The sequence below is a fragment of the Coptis chinensis genome, chromosome 1 (assembly GCF_015680905.1).
Source record: "Coptis chinensis isolate HL-2020 chromosome 1, ASM1568090v1, whole genome shotgun sequence".
In the NCBI taxonomy this organism is placed as follows: domain Eukaryota; kingdom Viridiplantae; phylum Streptophyta; class Magnoliopsida; order Ranunculales; family Ranunculaceae; genus Coptis; species Coptis chinensis.
In genome coordinates this window covers 87,643,011-87,668,872 of record NC_141456.1, presented here as the reverse complement: position 1 = coordinate 87,668,872, position 25,862 = coordinate 87,643,011, and the positions used below count along the sequence as shown (strand labels likewise).

The window sequence follows — 25,862 nt, the reverse complement described above, 5'->3', positions numbered from 1 at the left end:
CATTTTTAAGAACTATAATGAAAGCAGGCACAACACCATGGATGTCCAATATAAACAACAAATAAAGCAAGTAAATGCAGTTTAAACTTAAAGAGGTTATACCTTTGCGCTTCCAATGATTGATAAACAACTTTCAATCTTTCAGGCCATTTCTAGCTCGAATCCCTTTCCTGTGAAATATCATCCCCAAAACCAAATGCACATGTGTCTTTAGCACTCGCCTAATGGTGAAAGCAAGATTAGTGTACCTAAAAAGTAAATTTAATGTACTTGCAAATCCTAATTCAATGGAACCATGGACCATTATCAGATAAAAGGAAAAGTTTGAAAATGTTTATGTACCTTCAATTTGCACAAAAGACCTACTTCACAGAGTCTTGCCCATGCCTTCGTTTATTATCTAGCAAACCAAATTAGATGGCTTTGAAGAAGAGTGAGATAACTACACTATTCCATACAATCTGAATGCCTAGAACAAGAATAAACTTGAAATGAAATTGTTACACTTTTTGAATGAGAGAAATATAAGTTTTAGAAGATGACGGCTCTCATAGTGTACCTTTCTGATTACAATTGTTAACATTCATCGAGAATTAGTTATGGATTTACCTTATGAATCCATTTAACCACGAACCATTAACGTCTAAAGCCCATCTCTTTTTTACCATTTTTTTCTGTGTGAACAAACTAACCATTCAGTCAACAACATTTGAGCTTGTTTGGAACAGTCAAATGGTACTATTAGTTCAAAATTGAGTAACAAAAACTCTGTAAATCAATAAGAAAAAGGGAAAAGGGGAAAAAAAATAAAAGATTGTGAGCAACCTAACCTTAAAAATAAAGAGAATGGAGTCAGTGAGACAAATGGTTTCACTGTGTATTGAAAAGAGGCCGGAGTCTATATTCAATTCAATAAATGAGAAGATTTAGGGTTGCTCATACTAAAAAAAGGAAGGCATTCAATCATTCAGTTCGTACATTTCAGTATTTTGATACAGGTGAAATATCAAGACAACAATCTAATTGAATACAATTCTAAAAATATTATTGAGCTAAATCATCTAATAAGATGAAGTACCAACTTACGCAAGCACCACCAAATTCATGGTAAATACAATCACAATGATAACTCACTGATTTTGTCTTGCTTAGATGTCTCACTTGCAATATTATCTCAAACCCAGAGGTCGATCGATATTTATTAATAGACATTTCAAACCCAAAAATAGGTGTTAAAAAATAGATTACTACAAAAACTTACAAATCAATGAACTGGCGAATTGCTTCCTCTTCCTTCGTTAATGAGAGAACTCTTAATTTTTTTGAGGTTGAGAACTCATCGGTTTGGGCTTTGTGTGTTTTATTTTTTTTGGTTAATAGTAGTCGAAGGTATTTTGGGTTTTTAGGATTCCTAGTTGAAGTCGAAGAGGTTTTTTTTTTAAAGAGAGCGACTCTAGAGGACAAATCAGCCCAAAAAGGAACTCTAGAGGACATCTTTTTCTTTTAATCACTCACAAGGACCGGGTGGTTGAAAGTTCAAGTTTACCCTTGATGCGAAATAACAACGGCTCGGGTAGATGAAATGTCAAGTATACCCCTGAAGAAAAAAAATAAACGACCCGACCCAACCGAAACAATCCGGTTATGAACATTGATTGTTCATACCCATAATAGGTATGGACATTGATTGTTCATACCTACCCATGTTGAACATCAGCTATGAACATTGATTGTGGCTATGAAAACATGAACCCAAAACATATATTAACAATAACTGTTCATACCCAAAGCATATATGAACAATCATTGTTTATACCCCTAATTATGAACATTAGCTATGAACAATGAGTGTTCATACCTATTGGACTATGAACAAAACAGATATGAACAATAAATGTTCATACCCAAAACACATATGAACATTGATTCTTTAGGCATGAACAATCCATGTTCATACCCAAAAAAAAACATGAACCCAAAATAGATATGAACATTTATCGTTCATACCCAAAACATATATGAACAATTAATGTTTATACCCAAAACATATATGAACATTGATTGTTCATACCTACTTTAGGTATGAACAATACGAGTTCATACCAACAAAAAAACATGAACCCAAAGCAGATATGAACAATAAATGTTTATACCAAAAACAGATATGAACAATACGTATTCATACTTAAATATAATGTATGATAAATAAGAACACTATTGGAGTATGAACAATAATTGTTCATATATGAAAAATAATTGTTCATACCTATTTTGGGTATGAACAATCATTGTTCATAGATCAACATAAGCTATAAACAGTCATTGTTCATACATATATTAGGGTATGAACAATTATTGTTCATGCCTATTTGGGGTATGAACAATCAATGTTCATACCTGAATATAATGTATGATCAATAAGAACACTTATTGAAGTATGAACAATCATTGTTCATACCTATTTGGGTATAAACAATCATTGTTCATACATCAGCATAAGGTATGAACACTCATTGTTCATAGTAAAATAACAGAAAGGGTAAAATCGAAAAATATTTATTGCAAATCCGGGCCATTTGTCCTTGAGGGTTATTTTCACGCGAAAATTGGTTTTCAGGGCTATTTTCACCCGAAAATTTGTCCTTGTGAGTGATTATAAAAAAAACTATGTCCTCTAGAGTTGTTTTGAATTGAAATTGGGCCTTGGGACCAATTTCTTGTTTTTTTTAAGATTCAAATTTTGTGTTTGAATGATTCGTAGTTATTGCGAATTGGTTTAGAGATTGGGCGTGTAATTGTTTTGTTCTTATAATATGTATCCGAAGAACATCTAGAGAATCTTGAGCAAATCCAACGTCAAATGTAATTTGTAGTAGGGATTGACTCGCAATTAATTAAAATACTGTGATGACTTTTAATTAACTTTGTGTACCCACTTAAAAATACTGCTGATTTGGCCTCCTAATATCACTTATGAGCATTTTCGCCCACTGTGCAATAATAGATTTAGATGGCCACATGCATGGAAAAATGGTTATATATTATCTCTTATGGGAATACGTACTGATTAGTTTTTCCTAGAGTTCCCTTTTTCCTAAGCTGATATTACTTTTAGAAACTGATTTATCAATGTTATTGAGATCAAATATCAATGTAGTTATTATTACTTGAGACCAGTGCGCGCAATTTATTGCACTGCTTGCTACCGAAGCATGCAAGCAAGACACCCAAAGAAACTTTGTTCATTCGTCTTCTTAGATCGTCTTAGGCTCTTCATATATATATATGTACGTCCTCTCTCTCTCTGTGGATTTTTGGGTTCCATCTCTCATCTCAACGAATATTCAAGAGCAGGTCTCCTCAGTCTAAGCTACCCGGTACGCTGCTGCTCCTAGCTTGTTCTTTTCACAATTCTGCGCTTGGCCATTTAAGCTCCTTTTTTCCTGTAGTTGCTTGATCCATTATTTCAACTTTTATTTATTTTAAAAGATATAATTGCTGAATCATGATTCTTACTTATGCTAGAGCATTTTCATAGGTGCACAGGTAGAATGTACGAAAAGGAAATGAGTTCACCTTACGACGGCTGCGTTTTGTATTTATTACTTGGAAGTAGTTCACTGACATTTGATTTGGAAAAGGCAGTATGCAGCCATGGATTCTTCATGATGGCTCCCAATCATTGGGATCCCGCAACCAAGACTCTGCAGAGACCCTTCCGTTTATTCTCATCCAGCTCCACAACGACCGTTGTTGTTCGAATATATCAACCTTCCAATGACAGTTCTAATCTGCATGTTCAAGTTGTTGGCACACATTTCATCTCCTCTCAAGACAAACAAGTATTATTGGTATTGGTATATATATCAATTAATTATTGACTATATGTATCTATCTATCAAGCTAGTGATCAGTTGTAGTTCTAATATATTTTTATCTCTTTTATTTAATATATCTCCAGGCTCAAGTCAGTAGAATGTTAAGGGTATCTGAGAAAGAGGAAAATGATATCAGTGAATTCCATGAGATTCATCCAGGGGCCAAGATAGTAGGATTTGGTCGTATTTTTCGTTCTCCAACTCTATTTGAAGATATAGTCAAGTCTATCCTCCTTTGTAATTGTGGGTGAGTCTGATTGTACGTACATGCTACTAACATAAGCTAAGGTAGCTTAGCTATGTGATTATATTTGCTTTGTGGTTTTAACTTTTAACTGCTAATTGGACTGCGGTAGGTGGGGGAGGTCCTTAGATATGGCTAGAGCTTTGTGTGACGTCCAATTGGAGTTGAAAGGTTTTAAGCAGAAGGCCAAGAGAAAACGTGGAGCTGCAGAAACGTCGTCATTGGGAGATTTTCCAACGTCCAAAGAGTTGGCCAATGTTAAAAAAGAGTTCTTAGAAAAGCGTTGCAATCTTGGTTATAGAGCAGAAACCATTGTAAGGCTCGTGAGGAGCATTGAGAGCGGCGAGCTTCACTTTGAAGACGACCAGGATTATAACACTGTGACAATAATGCTGGAAAGTGTGAAAGGCATTGGCTCTTTCACATCTTCTTACGTATTGACTTGTATGGGATTTTACCAGAGGATCCCAGCGGACACTGAGACTATCAGACACATTAAACAGGTTAGCCAGCTGATCATCATCATATACATTTTCTTTTTCTTTTTTACTTTTTTTTTGTTTAAATGAACATCCATTGTCATTCAAATATTGCCAACGAAGTCTTAAGGATCACGATATATACATGGTATGTGTATATAGGAGAGAGAGAGAGAGAGAGAGAGAGAGCTTTTTTGTCTTCATTATTTGGAATCGATCTTTCTTCACTATTTCGTAAAAAACCCACTTTCCCGTACGTAGTTTTTATTCTTGTGGACAGGTGCATGCAAGGGAAATATGCAGTGCCAAGACTGTGAACAAAGATGCCAATGAAATATACAAAAAATACGCTCCATTCCAATATCTGGCATACTGGTATGTGAGTTACCACCTCCTAATTAGCTAGAAAAAATATATCTCTCAGTATTGCAATTTTTATTTGGTATGATTGCATCAGTTATAAACTGTTGTTTGCCAGGCTAGAGCTTTGGAACTTCTACGCAGAGCAATTTGGGAAACTGAGTGATCTCCCTCCTGCTTCTTATAAGATGGTGACCGGGAGTAGGAACACTGATGTGAAAAAGCAGGAAATAGCCTACACAAAGGTCGGCATTGAGGGGAAAGAAAGGAAAAAGAAGAGACCATTGAAGAATTCTGTGCCGAGGAAAGCTTTCTGAAAATTTACAGTTTCAGAGTTGGGTCGTTCCCTTAATTTCTTAGATACTTAGAGCATTTGTCGGTTGGGTTGGCCATTTTGTCTTAATATGAACAAAAAAACTTAATTATCCTTGCACACAGTTTCAGTGTCACACCCGAAAGAACCATGACACTCAGATGTTACTTTATGAATTGCAGAGGCCTAATGACTATATATTCTTCGTCTTATCGTGAGTGCTCCATTCTTTTTATGCTTAACAAGTGGGAGTAATGACTGCTGTAGAGAAAGCTTGAAATCGTTGGAAGAAACAATGTATGTTTGGAATGAGATCCAATGTTGGAGGAAAACATTCTTGTGCATTATTGACTAGGAAGGAGGCAAGGAGCATAAGTTGTCAGGCACATTAAGCTGTCCAGATCAATACCGAAGGAAAAAAATGACAACACTACGAGATACTGATGGAATGCTCAAGCTGAATTTTTAAAATAGGAACTAATACCTTAGAATCGAAGTATCAAAATTCATCTGCTTTCTTTTCAATTGTTTTTGAAAGAACTCTATTTCCTAGGTATGCAAGATTGTTTTCATAATATCATCATAAATGCTGATCAAGGCAAAGAAATGTCGAGGTGCACTGTTTAAAGCAAGAGTATGTGGTGCAACCGCACAAGCCACGAAAGAGTGTTTTCAGAGACTTTGGAGTAAGAAAAACTACAGTCAAAACATTATGGAAATCATGAAATAAGTTCAACAACTTTCCTACCACTAACTCTACCCTTCGCGTCAATGTGAAATCTATGGAGAAAGGTACATACCACACCTTGCATTGACAGGTTTATGCAATATCTATTAAGTAATAATATACCACACCTGAGCCACCTTAAATCCCAATACTCGGCTCAAAGCTCACCAATGGAAGCCTAAATCATTCACCATTTAAACTCCTGTAGATGTATTTCTCAATTTAACCTTCTACACAAAGCGGACAAGATGATTTTGTCAAGGCTGTTACCAGCTTCCAGAAAACTACACAACTGACAAAACCAGATGAAGATTTTCTTATGACCTTTTAGGTGACAAAAACATGCATCTACGAACATGCTGTTTTTAAGGCAGACAAAGACAGACGTGAAGAACAACCTTGTATTTACATCTAATGTTGATTAAAACATAGTATATATGATAAAGTAACATAAGTCAAGGCAGTAACGCCAGCACACATGGCCACAAGGACTCTGTGAGCCTTCTTAGAAAAGTAAAATCAGTAGTATATCAAAACCAGAAAGGAAATTATAGAAGCAAAACCTAATAGGTTTAGTTTCAAACACCGCAATCACTTCCACTTCTTGAACTTTCCCCCTCCATGCTTTCCATGCTTCCCATGTTTGCCAAACTTTCCCTGCTTGAACTTTCCATGGTGCTTGAATTTGCCCCCGTATCCGTGGGAACCACGGCCGTAGGCACCATATCCCATATTATGAGCCCCATGACTTCCCCCATGACTTCCCTGAGTCATCTGGTGTGCTCCATAAGCGGCAGCGGCTGCGGCAGCACCGCCAGCCAGCATTCCACCTATGCCATGTCCCCCTATAAGAGATTTAAGAATGAGTAGTTGCCAACACAGAGGTACCAATTTCACAAAAAGGTCAAAGCAAACTGACTAATTGAGCCATCTAATTACTATGACCATCACTGTTGGCACTACAAGTGTCCAAGTTATGGGAATTCTAAGACAAACTATCATGGACAGAGCTTTATTTCAATCATAAATCTATGGTAAGAGGAGGTTCAGAACCAGGCACCAAACAAACTGGAGGCCATTTCACAAAACACCCAGTACACATTGGTGTCTATTAAAAACTGCTTGAAGACCTTGTGTTCAGATTCCAAAAAAAAAACAAGTCATTTTGTACATATAAAAGAAGGATATGGGCTGTGCTTGATCATATATTCCAAAGTAACAATCGAATTGGCTACTAGTTCTATGAATCTGATAGACAATTGCTTCTATAAAAGGGAGAGGAAACAACAGACACGCAAAATGATATTTAGAATGGTTAGATTTGCATACCGCCATGTGGTGGAGCTGATGGACCAGGATAACCAGCTGGTGGGTATCCATGCTGGGGAGGATATCCAGCCGGTGGGTAGCCTTGCTGCGGAGGATAACCTTGCTGTGGTGGGTATCCGTGCTGAGGAGGATAACCTTGCTGTGGAGGGTATCCATGCTGCGGAGGGTAACCCCCATGTTGTTGAGGATAATGCGCTCCAGCTAGTCCTTGAGTGAGGTTCGAGAAGAGGCCTTTGTCGCTCGACTCTGATTCACCATGCTTGTCCTTTCCACCTCCCATTACTCTTTGTTGTAAAAGTGATGCTACACAAACATATAAATAATTAACCACTATTTTAAATACAATAATAAAAAATCAATTGAAAAACAGGGTATACAAACATTTGAAGTAGGGGATACAGCCTGGAATTGTAAGTAGACATAAGGCATATTATCTGACCTAAGTATAAAGTAATGAAGCGGATAGGTGTTTCGACATTGTAACCGATTTTAACTCCATTTGATGTATTACTGAGTACCTTGGTCGAGGTTTTAAAATTTTCTCTTGTAATGTTTCAGTCTTTCAGATTTATTAATATGTTCAATAGGTAGCACCGTAGCAGATAGGCGCCCCTGTCAACATTCAGGTGCACTTATACAAATTTGTATCATACCCAATCATTTTCAAACCACTTAATTTTACCAATTTGTCAAATTCAGAAGCAGGATGAGACTAAAATAAATAAATAAACAACCGTGTCCGTACCTAAACTAAATGGAGACAACATATAAACATCAAACCAAAAGGCGATCCATAGGCACTAAACATTATTGTTTATTTTTTATTTTATTATAAAAGATCTATAATACTGTATAAGTATATATTATCATGAAACCAAAAGAAATCAAATGAAGGAAGGAAACAAACAGAATGAAAATCGTATGTTCTTTACCTCACTCACGGCTGTAGGTTGGTTGGTTTCCTCCAAGAGAAAATATGTAGATAGAGAAGGAGGATGAAACAGAAGTAATCTGATCTGAGAATATGAAGAATGGTGACTTGTTCCTTTTAATAGATGCCCGCATTCACCGTGTGCAAAACGCGTTATTTCTTTCAACGCGCCTTTCCTATATTTGTTTTATTTCTTATTACGTGTACCTCTCTCTTTATCCACCCACTCCTATTTGCTCTCCACGTGTTCTCTTCACTTTTTTATTCCCTGGAGCTGCCAATGGGTCGGATAAGAACCGATACCCGATCCGGTACAAAACCTTGGGATGGGACAGGTACTTAGCATATTGGATCGCTGTGGGTCTTGAAAATCAGAACCGGACTCTTACTATTAGATTGGTTCTGGATTAATTATGTATCGAACTGTTATGGGCCTAATTCCATTTAAAATTTTGAGTCTTATTCTTTCTAATTTTCCTCTACCACATATTTCTATAGGGCACGGTATTGACACCCCACTTTATGGGATTGGCACTTTTTTAGCAAAAAGTAAAATAATAATGGTTATTTTTTATATGTCTTTTTACACCCCACATGTCCGATAGTTCTACGACATCAGTTTGTCGCGAGATCCTATATCCCACAGTAGGCAGTTGCCGCGAGATCTCATATCCCATGGTAGGCAATTGCCATGAGATCGCACAATCCACGGCATCAGGTTACTGCGAGATCCCATATCCCACGGCAGGGAGTTGCCGCGGAATTTTTTTTTTTTGTGTTTTTTGGTTTTTTTCACTTCAAATTTTGCGTATTTAACACACACGACATATGAATACATCATTTTTTTCTTTAAAGTTTCTTTATACACTCTAAGAACAACACCAAAATCCTGATAAAAATAATGTACAATCGAGACATAATTTTGCTATCTTGCAGCAAATATATTTCATATGCTATAAGAAAAACTTATGATCAAATTAATGAAGAATTTTTTTGATAATTAACACAAACAAAGATTCCATTTTAGTGAACACAACTATCTCGCGACAACTAACTTTTTTTACGGTGGCTATTAAATAAATAAATGACCCACGGCAACCACCTTTCGTGGGATATGGGATCTCACGGCAACCCGATGTCTTGGATTGTGCGATCTCGTGACAGCTTCTTGCCATGAGTGTTTTTTTATGTGATTAATGGAGGGGTGCCAATTCCAAAAAGTGGGGTGTCAATACCGCGACCCTATTCCTATTACCTTATGCAATATTGCAACATTTAAATTTCCAAAATAAGATATGCGAAAGACATATGTAATATTATTATATTTTTTTTACATAATAAAAAGATGGTTTCTATCTAAAGGAAAATCCACCCTTACAAATCTGGATTTCAAATCATCTATTATGTCTTTTGATTTTGTGTACTTTGTTTGTGTTTAGTAAAAAAAATTATTTAATATTTATATAACACAAATTAGGATCCAATTATAGAAGACTCGGTTCACCAATCCAAATTGAGGTTATTGGTTCGGAATGGATTAGATCTGAAATTAAAAAAAAAGTTTTTCGGTTCGGTTTGGTTTTTTAATTAACTCGAATATCCGTTCGAGTCCGGTCCGATTCTGGGTTTGCATTGTTGAAAAGCATATCGATTTTGGATTTGCATATATATATATCCGGACTAATCCAACCCATTGCCAGCCCTATTTGTGTCATTCCATACTAGGGGTTACCTGTGCCTATAGCCCGGCGATGAACAATCAACCCAATTAATTTTTCCCCAGAGGCCCAAACCTAGCAGCCTTTGTTGACTTGTAAGTCTGATCCAGTGTCACCCAACAACCTTTAGCTAACCATCACATTACGTGAGCTCACTTGAAAGTGTCATGTTACAACTTGTGAAATGAAATGTTAGCCGCCGGATGGGGCTTTGCAGGCCCCACACCAACTTGTTTTATTAGATAGATTTCCATGCTCCAGAATCCAAACTGACAAGCTATTCTATATAACCAGTTCATTTGTCGTGATGAGATTGCATTATACACACATCTCGAACTTTTAATGCGTCTAACAACATATTTTACCAGTGGATGCGCACATTTATAGGGAATGAAAGCCCTACTGATAAACATAAAAAGATGAATTTTACCTACGCAATGAACGATAAAACTCAAAACGTAAGTAAACTAAAACTTTATTACGTGCCTAAATTATCAACGATTTCTACTCTCAATCCTATGGAGATATAGTGGAGTAGATGATTCGTTCCACTCCTAGTTCTTCCGCATGGTAATGTTCTCTACGTATAAATAATCTTAACTAAAGTCTAATGCGAGATTTACGAAATGATAACTAGACTACGATGCAACTACCCACAAGATGCAACTAGTCGACTATTTAAACAACTATGGGAATACTACGTCGATTCTATGATAAAGAGTTAGAGGGGGATTGATTCCACCTTAGCTCAACTTAATCCACTAATGACGAATCGTCGTAATCCGAATTGAACTGCTTCGCAGAACAATCTGGTTATTCCTAATCCCTAATTACACATGGCATTTCTACTAATTCATAACTAGCATGTGAACGATTACACCCATTCTCATGGTGAACTAATCATTTCTAGAGTGGAAAGGAAATTATGACTATTCAACATTAACACGAATCAAGCTTTCATCAAGGCTTCTCAACCCCCTCTAATGGATGTTTAGCTGAGAATCATCACGCTATCATTCCCAATCAAATTCAAACAAGACATGATATAAAGATTGAAACTTTACTTATTTAAACTCAAATGGAAAGTACTCATGCAAAAATCTATTCAATTTAATAAAGACAAATAATTGAATCTAAGAATTTAACTAAATAAATAAATGGAAAATGAAACTAGATTACCAATAACACTATTTTATTAATCTAATGAATAATAAAACAATGATTCAAATACTAAATTAATAATCTACTTTGTTCTAAAGTGATTAATTAAACATGAAACTAGATCTAAAACAAGATATGAAAAACTAATTAATTGACTAATTGAAATTATAAAACTAAGTTCTAAAACTAATTAATGGAGGCTAACTAATCTAGGTCTAACTATCTACCATTAACAAAGAGTCAAGCTTTTGTTTTTATACTTTCAGATCCAAAAATCGTGCATGGGCTTGGAGCCATATTTTGGGCCAGAGAATCAGGCCCAAAACCCAATTCTTTCAGTCCAAAAAGGCCCTTCAGCTGCAGTTAGATTCAATAGACTTTTCGTCCACTTCTACTCCTCTGATTGGGTCAAGACTTAAACCATTGGAAATCTCTTTCCGAGCTGGTCGTTTTGACATAAGGTAGGCCCAATTCCGAGGTCTGAGTCCAAAGATACGGCCTTTGGAAGTTCTGCTAACTTTGTGTGCTATTTCTGCCCGCGTCGACTTTTCAGCTTTTGACCGGGCTTTACAAAGGCTTTGTCTTCTTGAATCTTGGCCTTTAATCACGGAACTCCTTAGCAACCGACTTTTGCTCCTTTATCTCGCTAAAGTGGCACATTTATGCACATAATGGACTTTGAAGCTTGAAATGCATAAAAACACGTAATCAGTATTAACTCTTAATTATTACTCACATAATTGGTCTAAAAGTATGACTGTTACAAGGTTAAAACTACAGTTTTGGGCTCTTATCAAACCACCCCAAACAGCATTTTGCTTGTCTTCAAGCAAAGATGAGAAATTAGAATAAGTGACCAAAAATGGAGTTCTATCTACTCTCGTTTGAGTCGCGATTGCATTGACCATATGCAACAAGGCCTTAAAACCACTAGGAATTCCCTAGTGGACGAAGTTATAGCCTCATGAGAGTTTTCCAAAGTGAAGGTACTCACAAACTTCATCTATACTACAACGACTAAGAAATGAAACTATTGTTTCCTTTATTCATGCTCTAAATTAACTATACCTCTCTCACTAGCAATGCATATAGAGTAATCAAGTCGAAACCTAAGCTAATATATGCATAATAATCAATCATCTACAATAAACATATATACAATGAGTAATACTATGAAATATCTAGCGTTTAGTTTCAAAAACTTCGGAATAGCGTCCTTAAGTAAGTTCTCACAATAATAGTCAAGATACAACACTCGATTTTTCCACTCAAGTTTCACTACTCCAAATCCGATGGGCACACTTTACCTTACAATCTCAATGACAACAAGGAAGCCGGAGTCGATCAAACACATCTGCCACTTACTATCACACTAACCTATTCCTAATTGAGCTAGAGGTCTTTATTAGGTGTTGCGGGGATTAGGAGATGGTTTAAGAAAGAAGGAAATGGATATTCAAAAAGGACAAGTCTGAGATAATAGAGTCTTCATATTATGTAACTAGAGAAAACCTTGTTATTTACTTTTGCTTCTACACTTTGTTTCCATCCTTAGCTATATATATATATATTTTTCTTTTTCTTTGGCTTTTGACTCCTTTTATTCTATTTTTTTGGAGTTTTTATTTTTTATTTATTTTTCTTTTCTTTGGATGGAAACTTCTTTTCTTTATTTTATGAAGCAATTAACTAACTTTTGTTTACACAGGTTTTTCTCTTCTTCTTTCTTCCTCATTCTATTCTCAGACTTATTCTAGATTGGGTAGGTTGATTTTTTTAATTTTTTAATTTTTAATTTTGTTTTGTTTTTGTAACAGGATAAAGGATTTGTGGTTTATGAAGGGCTAAAGAAAGGCTCGAGGAGGGCTTAATAGCGGAAAATAATTCATAGGTTTGAATTTCTGGCTATATCGATCCAAAGAGGGCCTAAATTCTTGCTTAGGATATGGCATAGTGATCAAGCAAGTGGACGTGTGATATCTCTATCCAGATTTTACTTCTCCCTTGTGTCATTTCTCAAATGTTTCGCTCATATAAGGCTTTAGGCTATATTCTCACAGGATTTGTAGAATAAGTACTCTAGCCTAGATTTTAGAAACTTACTGCTAACAATCATAGATACTCATGTAATATATTTATAGATAGATGCAAAGATTATTACCTACATATTAACCTAAGTTTCTAAAAATTATTCTAATGCAAAAGCTATGTGAGACTTCTAGATTATTAAGAGCATAGAGAAGGAAAACAATACCAATATTCCTAAGTGTATAACATGAACTTATTTATTTATATTTTTGAATTTTTGAAATTTTAACTAGAAAACAAATGCATATTATACCTATCTATATCCTAACAGATGCCTTAATTACATGTGTTTCTATGCCCCCCACCCCCCCCCCCAAACAAAAAGCATGCTTTGTCCTCAAAGTATTTAAATAAAGAGGGTAGAAAAATACCATGGAAATGCGTGAAATTCTGGAACATCTACAAAATAAGGTTAAAACATACTAATATAAAAACTGACACAACTCTATAAGAGTTCCACCCATTATGGGGTTAACAAGAATCAAATTGCTTGGGACATAAGCGACACTAACTAAATTAAAACTTACCTTATCTCCGCTTTATTCATCATCCTCCTCATCCTTTTCTTCTATAAAGAAGTGAGGTTCCTTCAAGATCCCCGCCATGCCATGATAATTTGCCGGGCTTCCCGCCATTTATCATCTATTATTGCTAACCTATTAAAAGCCACTTGGTGCGGGACGGGTGTAGAGTGCAACCTGATGAGGTTGTATCCTCCACCCTTGCCAAGTCATTACGCGGAAAGATCGAATAATACTATTGGTGGGTCGCACGAGAGATCGACCGTAATCCAATCCGTGAAAGCGTGTACAAAAAAACAGGAAAGAAACATAGCATAATACGGAAATTAGAACAGGGCATAAGAAGGTACTTATGCCTCATGCTATGGGCTCGAGCTAAACCGACATCAAGGTTTTGGGAAGGTCATGGCACATACGTCCCCATGGCTAAAGCAAGAAAGACGCCGCAAGTGGCATCATTCACGAAAGAAAACGCCATTCCCTAAAATGTTTAGCATGATCCAAAACATAACAGTTCCTATGTTCATGGGGACAAAGTTACCAAAAGCGGCGTTATAGTCCCCTTGGTCCTCGATACGGAAAAATGCCTGCCCATACTGCTCATGCAAAACTCATAAGTGTAGACATGCATATTATCTACCCAATAACACCATGGGTCTTGTATTTCAAATGGGCATAGCAAGTCCAAGAACAAATGCTAGCAAGAACCCGTAATTTTCATTGGTTCATCATCAATGTTGATGGAGAACAAGTGTTCTCCATCCGGTCTCTCAAAGAAAATGCGTTATCGTAAAAAATAAGATGCTATTGTTGGAGAATAAAGTTCAGCCAGGTCTTACCATAAGCGGTTCCCAAATTTTTACGATGATCGCCTCGCCACAAACCAAGCACCATAAGTAGTGCTTTGGAACAAATCTTCGAAAGACTGTTCTGTATTATTGTAGGAGATGTCATCTCAAAACGATGCTCGAACAGCTGCAAATGATCCGGAACAACCCGCGAAAACCGGAAATTTTTTGTTTTACGAGGTCGGTATGCGCAGTCGCTTCCACTTGGGCATAAGTGTGCTCGATGATTTTCTAGTTCCAGTGTTTGGAAGAGTCGCTCACCTTGGGCGAAGCTTCGGTGCAAAATTTCAAAAATGAGTAGTAGAAAGTCGCCCTTTTGGGCGCTTGTGTGCGCTCGAGGTGCTAATGGTTGAAAAATGAGACGAAACGTGGGAAACGTGGGAGTGAAATGTGAGTGATGGAAGTTAGGTGTAGTGTGGGTTGTGAGTGTAGAATGAATGAAGTTTATATATGTTTTAAGTTGCTAAAACGGATCGGGAAGTTGCCAAAAAGTTTTTACGGCAATTTCCGGAAATACTAAAATTTCCAAACCCGAAAACGGAAACAACTCATATTCTTGATTCTAAAACAACCCTAGTATCTTTTAGGTTGAATTTAGGATATAACCTACCTATTTTATCGAGATTTCATCCTACCATGATATTTATTCATAGATATGCCTAATCGGCAATATTCTCACCCTGACTCCGAAATAACTTCTAAAAACGAGGGTCATATAAAAATCATGCTGGAATAGATAATACCACCCCCAAACAATTTGGGAAGGTGGGATCAATATTAAACAACCACACACAATGAAAATAACCGCATTATATTAAATTTTTCATTCAAAGTACATTTCACTACAAAATTCAAATTACCGAAATAAAACTTACATTAAAATAACTAACAATAATAAAACTACAAATAAAAATCATCAAGCTATATTATCCCTAAACACGTCGATACTGGTAGCGGAGGGCACACGCCCAGGAGATGGCTCCCCGAGCTCTCGATGGGCCAAAGACCATTAGATCTTTTCGGCGACGACGCTCGTGCCTCGATGATGTGTCCTCAGAAGGAGAATCCCCATGAGGTGGAAAGCATGCAAGCATATCGCCCGGACCGGGCGGCGAGCTTCTTCTAGCTCATCCTCATCCGTTCCCACCGCCATCCTCTCACGGGGGTACGAATCTCGGGTTATGGTGGATAGTAGCCAGTCGAGGTCCGGAGGTCTTCGCAGATAGTATTGAGTGAACGCGATGCCACGATGAATCACAGCCATGCGTTCGCGATCGACCAACACCTCTCCAAGGCATCGATCAAAACAAGTCAAGTCCTCCTCATCCTCCGAGTCATTCTCATTTCCACCATCCTCCTCGTCCACTACCCTATCCTCAGGCAACCTCCAAACTCGTTGGACACAATCCTTATAAATCCGGGATTTCGTGTAAGGTGAGGTAAATCCTATCGACGCCGGAGTCGCTCTCAACTTCAAAGATGATCTTGGTTATCAAAACAGGGAGAGGTGCACTAGACTTCCCTACTCCCCTAATCATGTTAAGCAAAAACTCCAAGATACAGAACTCATACTTCTGCTCTTGGAGTATCCATAGAATGTGGAGGCAGTTCAGACCGATGTCGCCGACCTTCTCCTTCCCTAGGGCGTTCGACCAATCCATCGAAATGCGGCCACCGGGTGGTTCCGAGGATGCCTGGCGAACACAATGCGAGCTTGTATTGTAGTTCCCTTCGGTAACTGTCGCGTTCATCAACGGCTCGACCCCATTATATTGGGACTCCTGTAACGTGGCATCGAGATGGATTCTAGGCGGAATGCCTAGAATCTCAACCAACAACCAAAGAGCTTACTTCCTCCCTCTTTTGCCACCGTAACAAAAATTCTACTCCCCTCTAACTCCCTTGTGTTGTAAAACTGTCGGACTAACTCTTCGTGGTAAAAGGCGTCAGTCGAGTACCACAAGCTATTCCAATCTCTACTAATCATTTCGTCACCATAAAACGGCGCGAAGTGGTCGCCAGTAAATGCTTGCTCTGGCAAAATTCGACGTTGTTGAACCATTGAAGTTTGAACTGATTTGGGGTTTGTAGAAGGTGTAGGAAGCAATGAGGAACAACCTCACTAGAACAACAATGGTGGTGGTGCGGTGGTGGCTAGGTGGTGGATCGGCAGTTCCAATCTTTGGATTTTTCGGTGGTTTTTGATGATTTAAATTGGTGGAGGTGGTGGTGGTACGGTTTTGAGAAGATTTGGAGTGGGTTTGGATGTTTGGCGTGGGTGTATTGGTTTTCTCTTTTATTTTTATTTTTTATTTTTTTTTTTTTATGTTAGGGTTTGAAGCTTTGTTGGTCGTTAATGGCGGTTTAGAGAAGTGAAGAATGCGACTGTTGGTATGAAAGTAAGGGGCACAGGTGCGCTCGGGTTGGGCCCAAGCCCAATTCGAATTTTTCGAATTTTGTCGATTTTTAGCGCGACTTTAAACTAATATTGCCGCTTCGTTACCGGTCTGATTTTTGCGAATGAGATATGGAAATGATCAGGAGAGAATTTCCAATCCAATGATCTATAAAACACTCTATTCCAACCGTGGATGACATATAAGATAGTGGAAAACACCTCGAAGTGAGTACATGACGTACGTTATGGGAACGAATGAACTCTAAATTCATAGATTATGTCAACCCGAATCGAAATACAATTAAATGGCCTAAGCAACTCTAATGGCACATAAAATATTCTAGGACGGAAACACGAACACCCCACCCCCAAACAAATTTTTTACAACAGAGTTTAGAAAATTTGTTTTTTTTTAAAAGTGGGTCTTTTAAAGTCAGATTCCCGAGACTTTCTAGATTACTATGTTTATTATTTAATATTTTTTTTTATTTTATAAGGAAAAACAATAAGCAATAAGGACATAATTCACCCCATAGAGAAACAAGACTCAAAAATCCGAGAAAATATGCAAGAGTGGAAAACGAGAATTATGTTAAACGTGGACTTAGGATCCGGTACTTACAGCTACACACTCCATAGGGAGGGTCCGGTTACCTTAATGGTGCACTCACCAATATCTGTAAATGAAAGGAATGCACCAAACACAAAAATTGAGTCGTTTATAGTCAGATACTCGAGACTTTATCTAAACATATGTATGAACATGCAGTTTATCATATATCAACAACCGAAATAGTTGTGGATCATTCCATAAATAAATATCATAGAAAACATATCCAAACACAATCAAGCACCAAGATTTCCTATGACGCAACCTAGTGAAAAGAAAACGAAGTCGGATAAACCTATAACGTAACCTAGCATGCACCTTCTTTTTCATCTTTGAACGAGAGGGTGTCCTAGTGAATAAGTGTGGAAAAGTGAATGGTTGTGGAAGATATGGTGGATATGGATAAGTTGTAGAAGGAAAGAATGGAAAAAATGAGAATGTGGGTTTAGCACAAAACTTATTCATGGTGTAGGTAGGGACTGTCTCAATTCTGAAAATGAAGGTGTCAAATGGTTTGTCCTTCTGAAGTATTTGTTTACTAGCTGGATTTAAAAAATTATGAAGCACAGGAAAAACAAAAGGATCGAGTGCAAACTCGAGATTCCTTTGAAAGGGTGGAAGGAGGTGAGTCGAGGTGGATGTTGTGCAAAGTAGTTCTTGATAGGGTGAATCATCACCTGCTCTAAGAAACTCATCGAATTCCTCATCTAGATTGGTCATATCCACATTACTATGGTAGTCCTCTATATCTTTGAGAAAAGTCGCTATCTCGGCCCTCATCCATAATATGTGTATTGACTAGTGTAGGGATGAAAATGTTGAGTCCTAACTTCCAAAGGAAAGAAATTTGGGCATATGATTATCGGGGACGTGTTGTTGAAATAATCTCGAGCTTAAGCTCTCGATCATGCTAACCTCTCCATCCATAGATCTAATCGGGTAAATGTGTCTTTGTTTTAAAACATTTACTTCAATAGCTAGATGGCCAAAAGACATGGACATCGAACCATCGCGACAATTAATGAGCCGCATTGGCGGTTACCGGAAAAGGGCGCCTAAGATGATCGGGACAGAGTCGTTAGCAACTTCTGTATCGAGGATGACAAAATCAGCCGGATAGTAGAAATCCTGAACTTTTACCAACACATTTTCGACCACACCCTTAAGATACTTAATAGACCTATCAGCTAATTGCAACGCCATTTTAGTGGGTTGCATCTCGTCTAGACCTATTTGTCTATACAAATAAAACGGGAGTAAATTAACACTAGCCCCGTGTCTAATAACGCTGTCGTCGTATAGGAATCTCTAAGGTGCATTGTGCAATGGGGCGACCGGGGTCCTTGTACTTAACAATTCCATTATGTTCGATATAGAGTTGGGAATTGTTCCGTTAAAAGGCGCTTTTTGGTATATTGGTCTTACGCCTTTAGTAGTACACAACTCCTTAAGAAACTTAGCATGGTGTGGTAGCTTTTAATAGCTTCGAGGAAGGGAAGGTTTATAGTTAGATTCTTGAAAACGTCCCTAATCTCCTCATAATTTGTATCCCTAGTTAACATGGCTAATTTTTGTGGAAACGGTGGTTTCTCTCTATATTTAGCAATGGTATCACTTGGATGTTTAACCTTGTCTTTCTGTTTCTTAGGTTGTGTTGTAACTGGTACTTCTACAGTGGTAGGCTCTTCAGTTTCTATTTCGGTATCTAGTAAAATAGCAGGTGTAGGGAGACTCTTGGTGGGGGTAACTATAGGCATAGTTACTTTGTTATCAACCACTTTACCAGAACGGAGAGTGGTGATGGCATTTAACTCACCTACATTTTCATATTCATTACTAGTATTATCGGTTACCTTAAAGGCTGTGTTTGTTGTTTTAGGATTAGGTATTGCGTGACCTGGAAACACACCTTTGGGTTGGGCTTTATTTTGGGCCAACTGTTGGCTTAAATTATTAACGGATTGTAGAAGCTGTTGGTTAGTTTGAGCCATGGTTTGGAAAAGTTTTTGGCTCACTTGTATGAAGGTGTCAAGACAATCCGGTTGTGTGGGTGTAGTAGTCACGGGATTGGAACTATCTCACGTAAATTATTTATGGGCGGATTTTGATAGTTATTATTTACCGGAACGATACCTCTATTAGCATTATAATTATTATAACTACCTTGACCTTGTGCTTGACCTTGTCGAGGTTGCACTTGGTTGTTATAATTATTATAATTACCCTAAGCTTGTCCTTGTCGTGGTGGAGCTTGGATAAAACTGTGCGTTGGCCTAACATATTGATTATTGTACTCTGGAGGTGTGACGTGTTGGTTATTTCTCCAACCGAAGTTGGGATTTTGTCTCCAAGGGGAGTTAGGTTCACTATTAATGGAACAAGCCTGTTCATAGGTGATAAACATAAAAATGATAGTGTACCTACGAAATGAACGATAAAACTCAAAACGTAAGTAAACTAAAACTTATTACGAGTCTAATTTATCAAGTTTTCTACTCTCAATTCTATCGAAATAGAGTGGAGTAACAAATTCGTTCCACTCCTAGTTCTTTAGCATGAAATGTTTTCTAGTCTAATTAATCGGTCTTAAGTCTAATGAGAGGTTTACGAGGGGAATTTTATACTACGAGGTGAGTTCAATTAACAAGTTACGAATAACGAAATGAGAGAATGCTAAGGGTTTGAATCTAGATAAATAATTAAAGGGAATTGAATCCATCTTAACTCGACTTAATCCTACTAACAAAGACTCGTCGTGATCCAAATTGAATGCTTTGCATATCAAAATAGTAATTGTAATCCCTAATTATACATGACATTTCTACCAATTCATAACTAGCATGTGAGCGATTAAACCCATTCTCATGGTGAATTAATCGTTTCTAGAGTGGAATAATTATCACAACGATTTCTAAGTTTAACAAAGATCAAGCGTCATCAAGGCTTCCTCAACCCCTCTAATGGAAGTTTAGCCTTGATTCATACTACTATCATTTCCCATTGATTTAAAACTAGACATCATATAAAATTTCTATCTTTATACAATTTATCTAAACAATGATTGAAATCTCAGGTAATAACTAGGAAATGAATAACAAGTAATGAGGGAATTTAGATCTAAACAATTGTAAATGACAAAATTGAAATGAATAAGAATCTACTAATTTATTTATCTAATCAATGAAGAACAATGATTCTCAAGATTAATCTAAAACAAGAATTGAATTTAAACTAAACTTAATTTTATTTAATGAAAACTAGATCTAGAATTATCTATAGTTTTAAATCTAACTAGCTACCATTAACAAAGAGCTAAGCTTTTGTTTTTATATGTTTCAGATCCAAAAATCGTGCATGGGCTTGGAGCCATGTTTTGGGCCAGAGAATCAGGCCCAAAACCCAATACTTTCAGTCCAAAAATGCCTCTTCAGCTGCAGTTGACTTCGACAGACTTTTCGTCCACTTTTGCTCCTTTAATTAGGCCAAGGCTTGGACCATTGGAAAGCTCTTTCCGAGCTGGTCGTTTTGACATAAGGTAGACCCAATTCCGAGGTCTAAGTCCAAAGATACGGCCTTCGGAAGTTCTGCTGACTTTGTGTGCTGTTTCTGCCCGCGTTGACTTTGACTTTTCATCTTTGACCGGGCTTTAGAAAGGCTTTGTCTTCTTGAATCTTGGCCTTTAATCACAGACCTTCTTAGCAACCAACCATTGCTCCTTTATCTCATCAAAGTGGCACATTTATGCACATAATTGACTTTGAAGCCTGAAACGCTTAAAAACACGTAATCAGTATTAACTCTTAATTATTACTCACATAATTGGTCTAAAAGTATGACTGTTACAGAGTTAAAACTACAGTTTTGGGCTCTTATCAATAGGCTATAGGACAGTGGGAGTCGGGTTGCTCAGGACTCCAACAGAAACTACATGGATTTGAATTTATATTCATGACGGGCATAGGCTTTTGTTGAACAGAAATGGCCTCTACCTTTTTAGTGAGTGATTCGATTAGAGTTTTAAGCTCGGGATCGTGTTTAATTTCAAACATACTGGTGGCCTTAACTGTAATAGAAGAACTAGCAGAGCGGTGGATATCATCACTACCCCCCCAGTTGTTATTTTGCTTAGTTTGATCCTCTAAAAATTTATAAGCCTCCGAGGCTCCTTTACTTAAGAAACTACCCCCATTCATTATGTCAGGGACTTCTTTATGGTGGTGTAGAAGTCCTTTGAAAAAGGCACGAACTAACGTGTCTTTCGCTAAGTTATGATGTGGACACTCTATAAGGAGATCGGTGAAACGATTCCAAGCCTCTGAAAATGATTCATGAGGATTTTGTCGAAAGAAATGGATCTTGGAAAGCATCTCATCCATCTTTAGGGGTGGGTAAAAATGTTCCATAAACAAATGAACAAGTTTAGCCCACGAGTCCACGAATTAGGCTTTGGGCAGTTAACCAAGATGCCGCCTTTATCGGCTAAGGTGAAAGGGAATACCCTTAATTTAATTTGTTCCGCACCAACCGTAGGATGGTGGAATGTTGTTAGGACTTGTTCAAACCCTACGCGTGTAGCCGATAAGGTTTTTCATGGTCTAATCCATGAAAACGGGTAACAAATTAAAAATATTTGGAGGGATTCGAAATCCCCAGGGTCTGCTAGAACGATGCAAGATTTGGGGCTATCGCTCAGGGCTTTGTAGAAGTCGAGAGAGGAGTCTCTCTTTCTTCCGCCATTATATCGGTGGTGTGTGTGAAATAGTAGCTAGAGGTGTAGTGGGTGGTATACTAGATAGGCTTGATTGTTGATGTTGTTGTGTATTTACGCGGTGTTTTGTTGGCCCGGACCCAACGGACCTTTAACCTCATATAAAGAAATACCTGCTAAGACTTTTGCTCCTTTATCTCGCTAAAGTGGCACAAAGTTGAATCAAACATAATGGACTTTGAAGCCCTGAAATGCATAAAACACGTTTTCGCCCTTTAACTCTTACTTATTATTCACATAATTGGTCTAATTCGTGTTTGATTATTAAAGGGGTTAAAACTACTTTTTTGCTCCTTTTGGGCTCTTATCAAACCACCCCAAACAAAGATTTTTGCTTGTCCTCAAGCAAAGATGAGAAATTAGAATAAGTGACCAAAAATGGAGTTCTAACTACTCTACTTTTATTTGAGTCGCGATTGCATTGACCATATGCAACAAGGCCTTAAACCACTAGGAATTCTCTAGTGGGCCGAAGTTATAGCCTCGTGAGAGTTTTCCGATGAAGGTACTCACAAACTTCATCTATACTACAACGACTAAGAAAATAAAACTATTGTTTCCTTATTCATGCTCCAAATTATCTATACATCTCACTAGCTATGAACAAGAATAACCAAGTCAAAACCTAAGTTAATATATGCATAATAATCTATCATCTACAATAAACATATACACAATAGTAGTACTATAAAATGTTTAGCGGGTTTGTTTTGAAACTTCGAATAAGCGTCCTTAAGTAGGTTCTCACAATAATAGTCAAGAAACAACACTCTGATTTTTCCACTCAAGTTTAAGCTACTCCGATTAATGCAGTGGGCACACTTTACCTTACAATCTCAATGACACACAGGAAGCGAGTCGATCAAACACATCGCGCCACTTACTATCACACTAACCTATTCCTAATTGAGCTAGAGGTCTTTATTAGGTGTTCACGGGGATTAGGAGATGGTTTAAGAAGGAAGGAAATGGATATTCTAAAGGACAAGTCTGAGATAATAGAGTCTTCATATTATGTAACTAGAGAAAACCTTGTTATTTACTTTTGCTTCTACACTTTGTTTCCATCCTTAGCCATATTTTTCTTTTTCTTTTCTTTGGCTTTTGACTCCCTTTTATTCTATTTTTGGAGTTTTTTATTTATTTCTATTTTTTTTTTTTTCCTTGGATGGAAACTTCTTTTCTTTTTAAAGCAACTAACTAATTTTTGTTTACCGCGGTTTTTCTCTTCTTCTTTCTTCACTCATTCTATTCTCGGACTTATCTTAATTGGGTAGGTTGATTTATTATATATATATATTTTTATTTTTTTTTTGTTTTTGTAAATTGAGGGTAAAGGAATTGTGGTTTATGGAAGGCTAAAGAAAGGCTCGAGGGGCTTACTAGCGGAAAATAATTCATAGGTTTGAATTTCTGGCTATATCGATCCAAAGAGGGCCTAAATTCTCGCTTTTAGGATATGGTTTAGTGATCAAGCAAGTGGGCGTGTGATTTCTCTATCCGTTTTACTTCTCCCTTGTGTCATTTCTCAAATGTTTAATTTCATATAAGGCTTTAGGCTATATTCTCACAGGATTTGTAGAATAAGTACTCTAGCCTAGATTTCAGAAACTTACTGCTAACAATCATAGATACTCATGTAATATATTTATAGATAGATGCAAAGATTATTATCTATATATTAACCTAAGTTTCTAACAATTATTCGATGCAAAAGCTATGTGAGACTTCTAGATTGTTAAGAGCATGGAGAAAGAAACAATACCAATATTCCTAAGTGTATAGCATAACTTATTTATTTATATTTTTAAATTTTTGAAATTTTAACTAGAAAACAAATGCATATTATATCTATCTATATCCTAACAGATGTCTTAATTACACGAAGTTTCTATGCCCCCAAACAAGAAGCATGCTTTGTCCTCAAAGCATTTAAATAAAGAGGGTAGGAAAAATACCATTGAAGCGTGAAATTCAGGAACATCTGTAAAACAAGGTTAGAACGTACTAATATAGGAAATAAAACGACACAACTCTATCGAAGTTCTACCCATTATGGGGTTATCGAATTAAATTGCTTGGGACATAAGCGCATTACTTACGAAACTAAAACTTACATCCACTCCGGCTGTTATTCGTCATCTTCGCCATCCTCTCCTTCTATAAAGAAGTGAGGCTCCTTCGGCCCTGCCATGCTATGATAATTTGCCGGGCTTCACGCCATTTATCATCTATGTTTGCTAACCTATTAAGTGCCACTTGGTCTGATGGGGTGTAGGGTGCAACCTGGTGAGGTTGTATCCGCCACCCTGCCAAGTCATTACACGGAAAGATCGAATAATACTATTGGTGGGTCGCGACCGTGTCTACCGTAATCCAATCCGTGAAAACGTGTACAAAAAAACAGGAAAGAAACATAGCATAATCGTTGAAATTAGAACGGGCATAAGAAGGTACTTATGCCTCATGGTATCTATGGGCTCGTGCTAAACTAGACATCAAAGTTCGAAGAAGGTCAAATAGAACCCCGTCCGTGGCTAAAGCAAGGAAAAACGCTGCAAGTGGCGCCATTCACGGAAGAAAAACGCCATTCCCCTAAAAATGTTTAGCATAATCCAAAACATAACAGTTCCTATGTTCATGGGCCGGGCTACCAAGGGCAACGTTATAGTCCCCTTGGTCCTCAATCTGAAAAATGCCTGCCCCATAAGCCTCGTGCAAAACTCATAAGTGTAGACATGCATATTATCGACCCAATAGCACCATGGGTCTTGTATCTCGGCCGGGCATAGCAAGTCCAAGAACAAATGCTAGCAAGAACACGGTAATTTCCATTGGTTCATCGTCAATATTGATGGAGAACACTTGTTCTCCATCCGGTTTCTCAAAGAAAATGCAGTTATTATAAAAATAAGATGCAAGTCTTTGGAGAATAAAGTTCAGCCGGTCTTACCATAAGAGGTTCCCACCAACGTATGTGATCACCTCGCGAAACCAAGCACCGTAAAGTAGTGCTTTGGAACAAATCTTCGAAAGACTGTTCCGTTACAAAGTTTGAGGTGTCAACTCAAAAATACCCCTTGGAATTACTGCGAAAGATCCGGATACTACGCTACGAAAAACTGGAAAATTTCTGGTCCACGGAAGTCGGTGGCGCCGAAAGGCTTCGACTAGAGCGCGCCGAAGTCGCCTCTTTTGTATTTTGAATTCCAGTGTTTGAGCGCCGAAGTCGCTGACTTGAAGGCGCTGGGCGCCAGCCGAGCAAAATTTTCGTCGAAGTGTAGAGCGCGCGAAGCCAGCCTCTCCTAGCAGCGGCCTCGAAGGTTGCGATTTTGCAAAATTGAAGTCGAAATGTGGAATCGCGGGTGTGAAGGGTGAGTGATGGAGTTTAGGTGTAGTGTGAGTTGTGAGGATAGTTTGTATCAAGTTTATATAGGTTTAAAGTTGCTAAAATGGATCGGAAAGTTGCCAAAACTAATTACGGCAGTT

The 25,862-nt window shown here is 37.6% G+C and overlaps 2 protein-coding genes across 2 annotated transcripts; one reads left to right on the top strand and one right to left on the bottom strand.

Annotated features, from left to right (window-relative positions):
• Positions 1-347: 347 nt before the first annotated feature.
• LOC147525665 (uncharacterized) lies at positions 348-6,847 on the top strand. The gene is made up of 5 exons (XM_086580272.1): positions 348-3,851; positions 3,962-4,125; positions 4,220-4,625; positions 4,882-4,976; positions 5,080-6,847. The coding sequence occupies exons 1-5, from the start codon at positions 3,519-3,521 to the stop codon at positions 5,276-5,278; spliced, it is 1,197 nt and encodes a 398-aa protein (XP_086436398.1). The 5' UTR covers positions 348-3,518; the 3' UTR covers positions 5,279-6,847.
• On the bottom strand, positions 6,389-8,496 carry LOC147525664 (proline-rich family protein). Its single transcript, XM_086557196.1, has 3 exons — positions 8,263-8,496; positions 7,331-7,633; positions 6,389-6,846 (listed from the first exon to the last, which is right to left on the bottom strand). The coding sequence occupies exons 2-3, from the start codon at positions 7,608-7,610 to the stop codon at positions 6,593-6,595; spliced, it is 534 nt and encodes a 177-aa protein (XP_086413322.1). The 5' UTR covers positions 7,611-7,633; positions 8,263-8,496; the 3' UTR covers positions 6,389-6,592.
• Positions 8,497-25,862: the final 17,366 nt, after the last annotated feature.

What these genes read in the sequence shown, in the direction of transcription:
- LOC147525665 (XM_086580272.1), top strand. Translation starts at nt 3,519, where the DNA reads ATGCTAGAGCATTTTCATAGGTGCACAGGTAGAATGTACGAAAAGGAA. An exon ending in ATCCTCCTTTGTAATTGTGG is followed by an intron (nt 4,126 to 4,219) that starts GTGAGTCTGATT and finishes TTTTAACTGCTA; the next exon opens with ATTGGACTGCGGTAGGTGGG. An exon ending in TTCCAATATCTGGCATACTG is followed by an intron (nt 4,977 to 5,079) that starts GTATGTGAGTTA and finishes GTTGTTTGCCAG; the next exon opens with GCTAGAGCTTTGGAACTTCT.
- LOC147525664 (XM_086557196.1), bottom strand. Translation starts at nt 7,610, where the DNA reads ATGGGAGGTGGAAAGGACAAGCATGGTGAATCAGAGTCGAGCGACAAA. An exon ending in ATCAGCTCCACCACATGGCG is followed by an intron (nt 6,847 to 7,330) that starts GTATGCAAATCT and finishes AATCTCTTATAG; the next exon opens with GGGGACATGGCATAGGTGGA.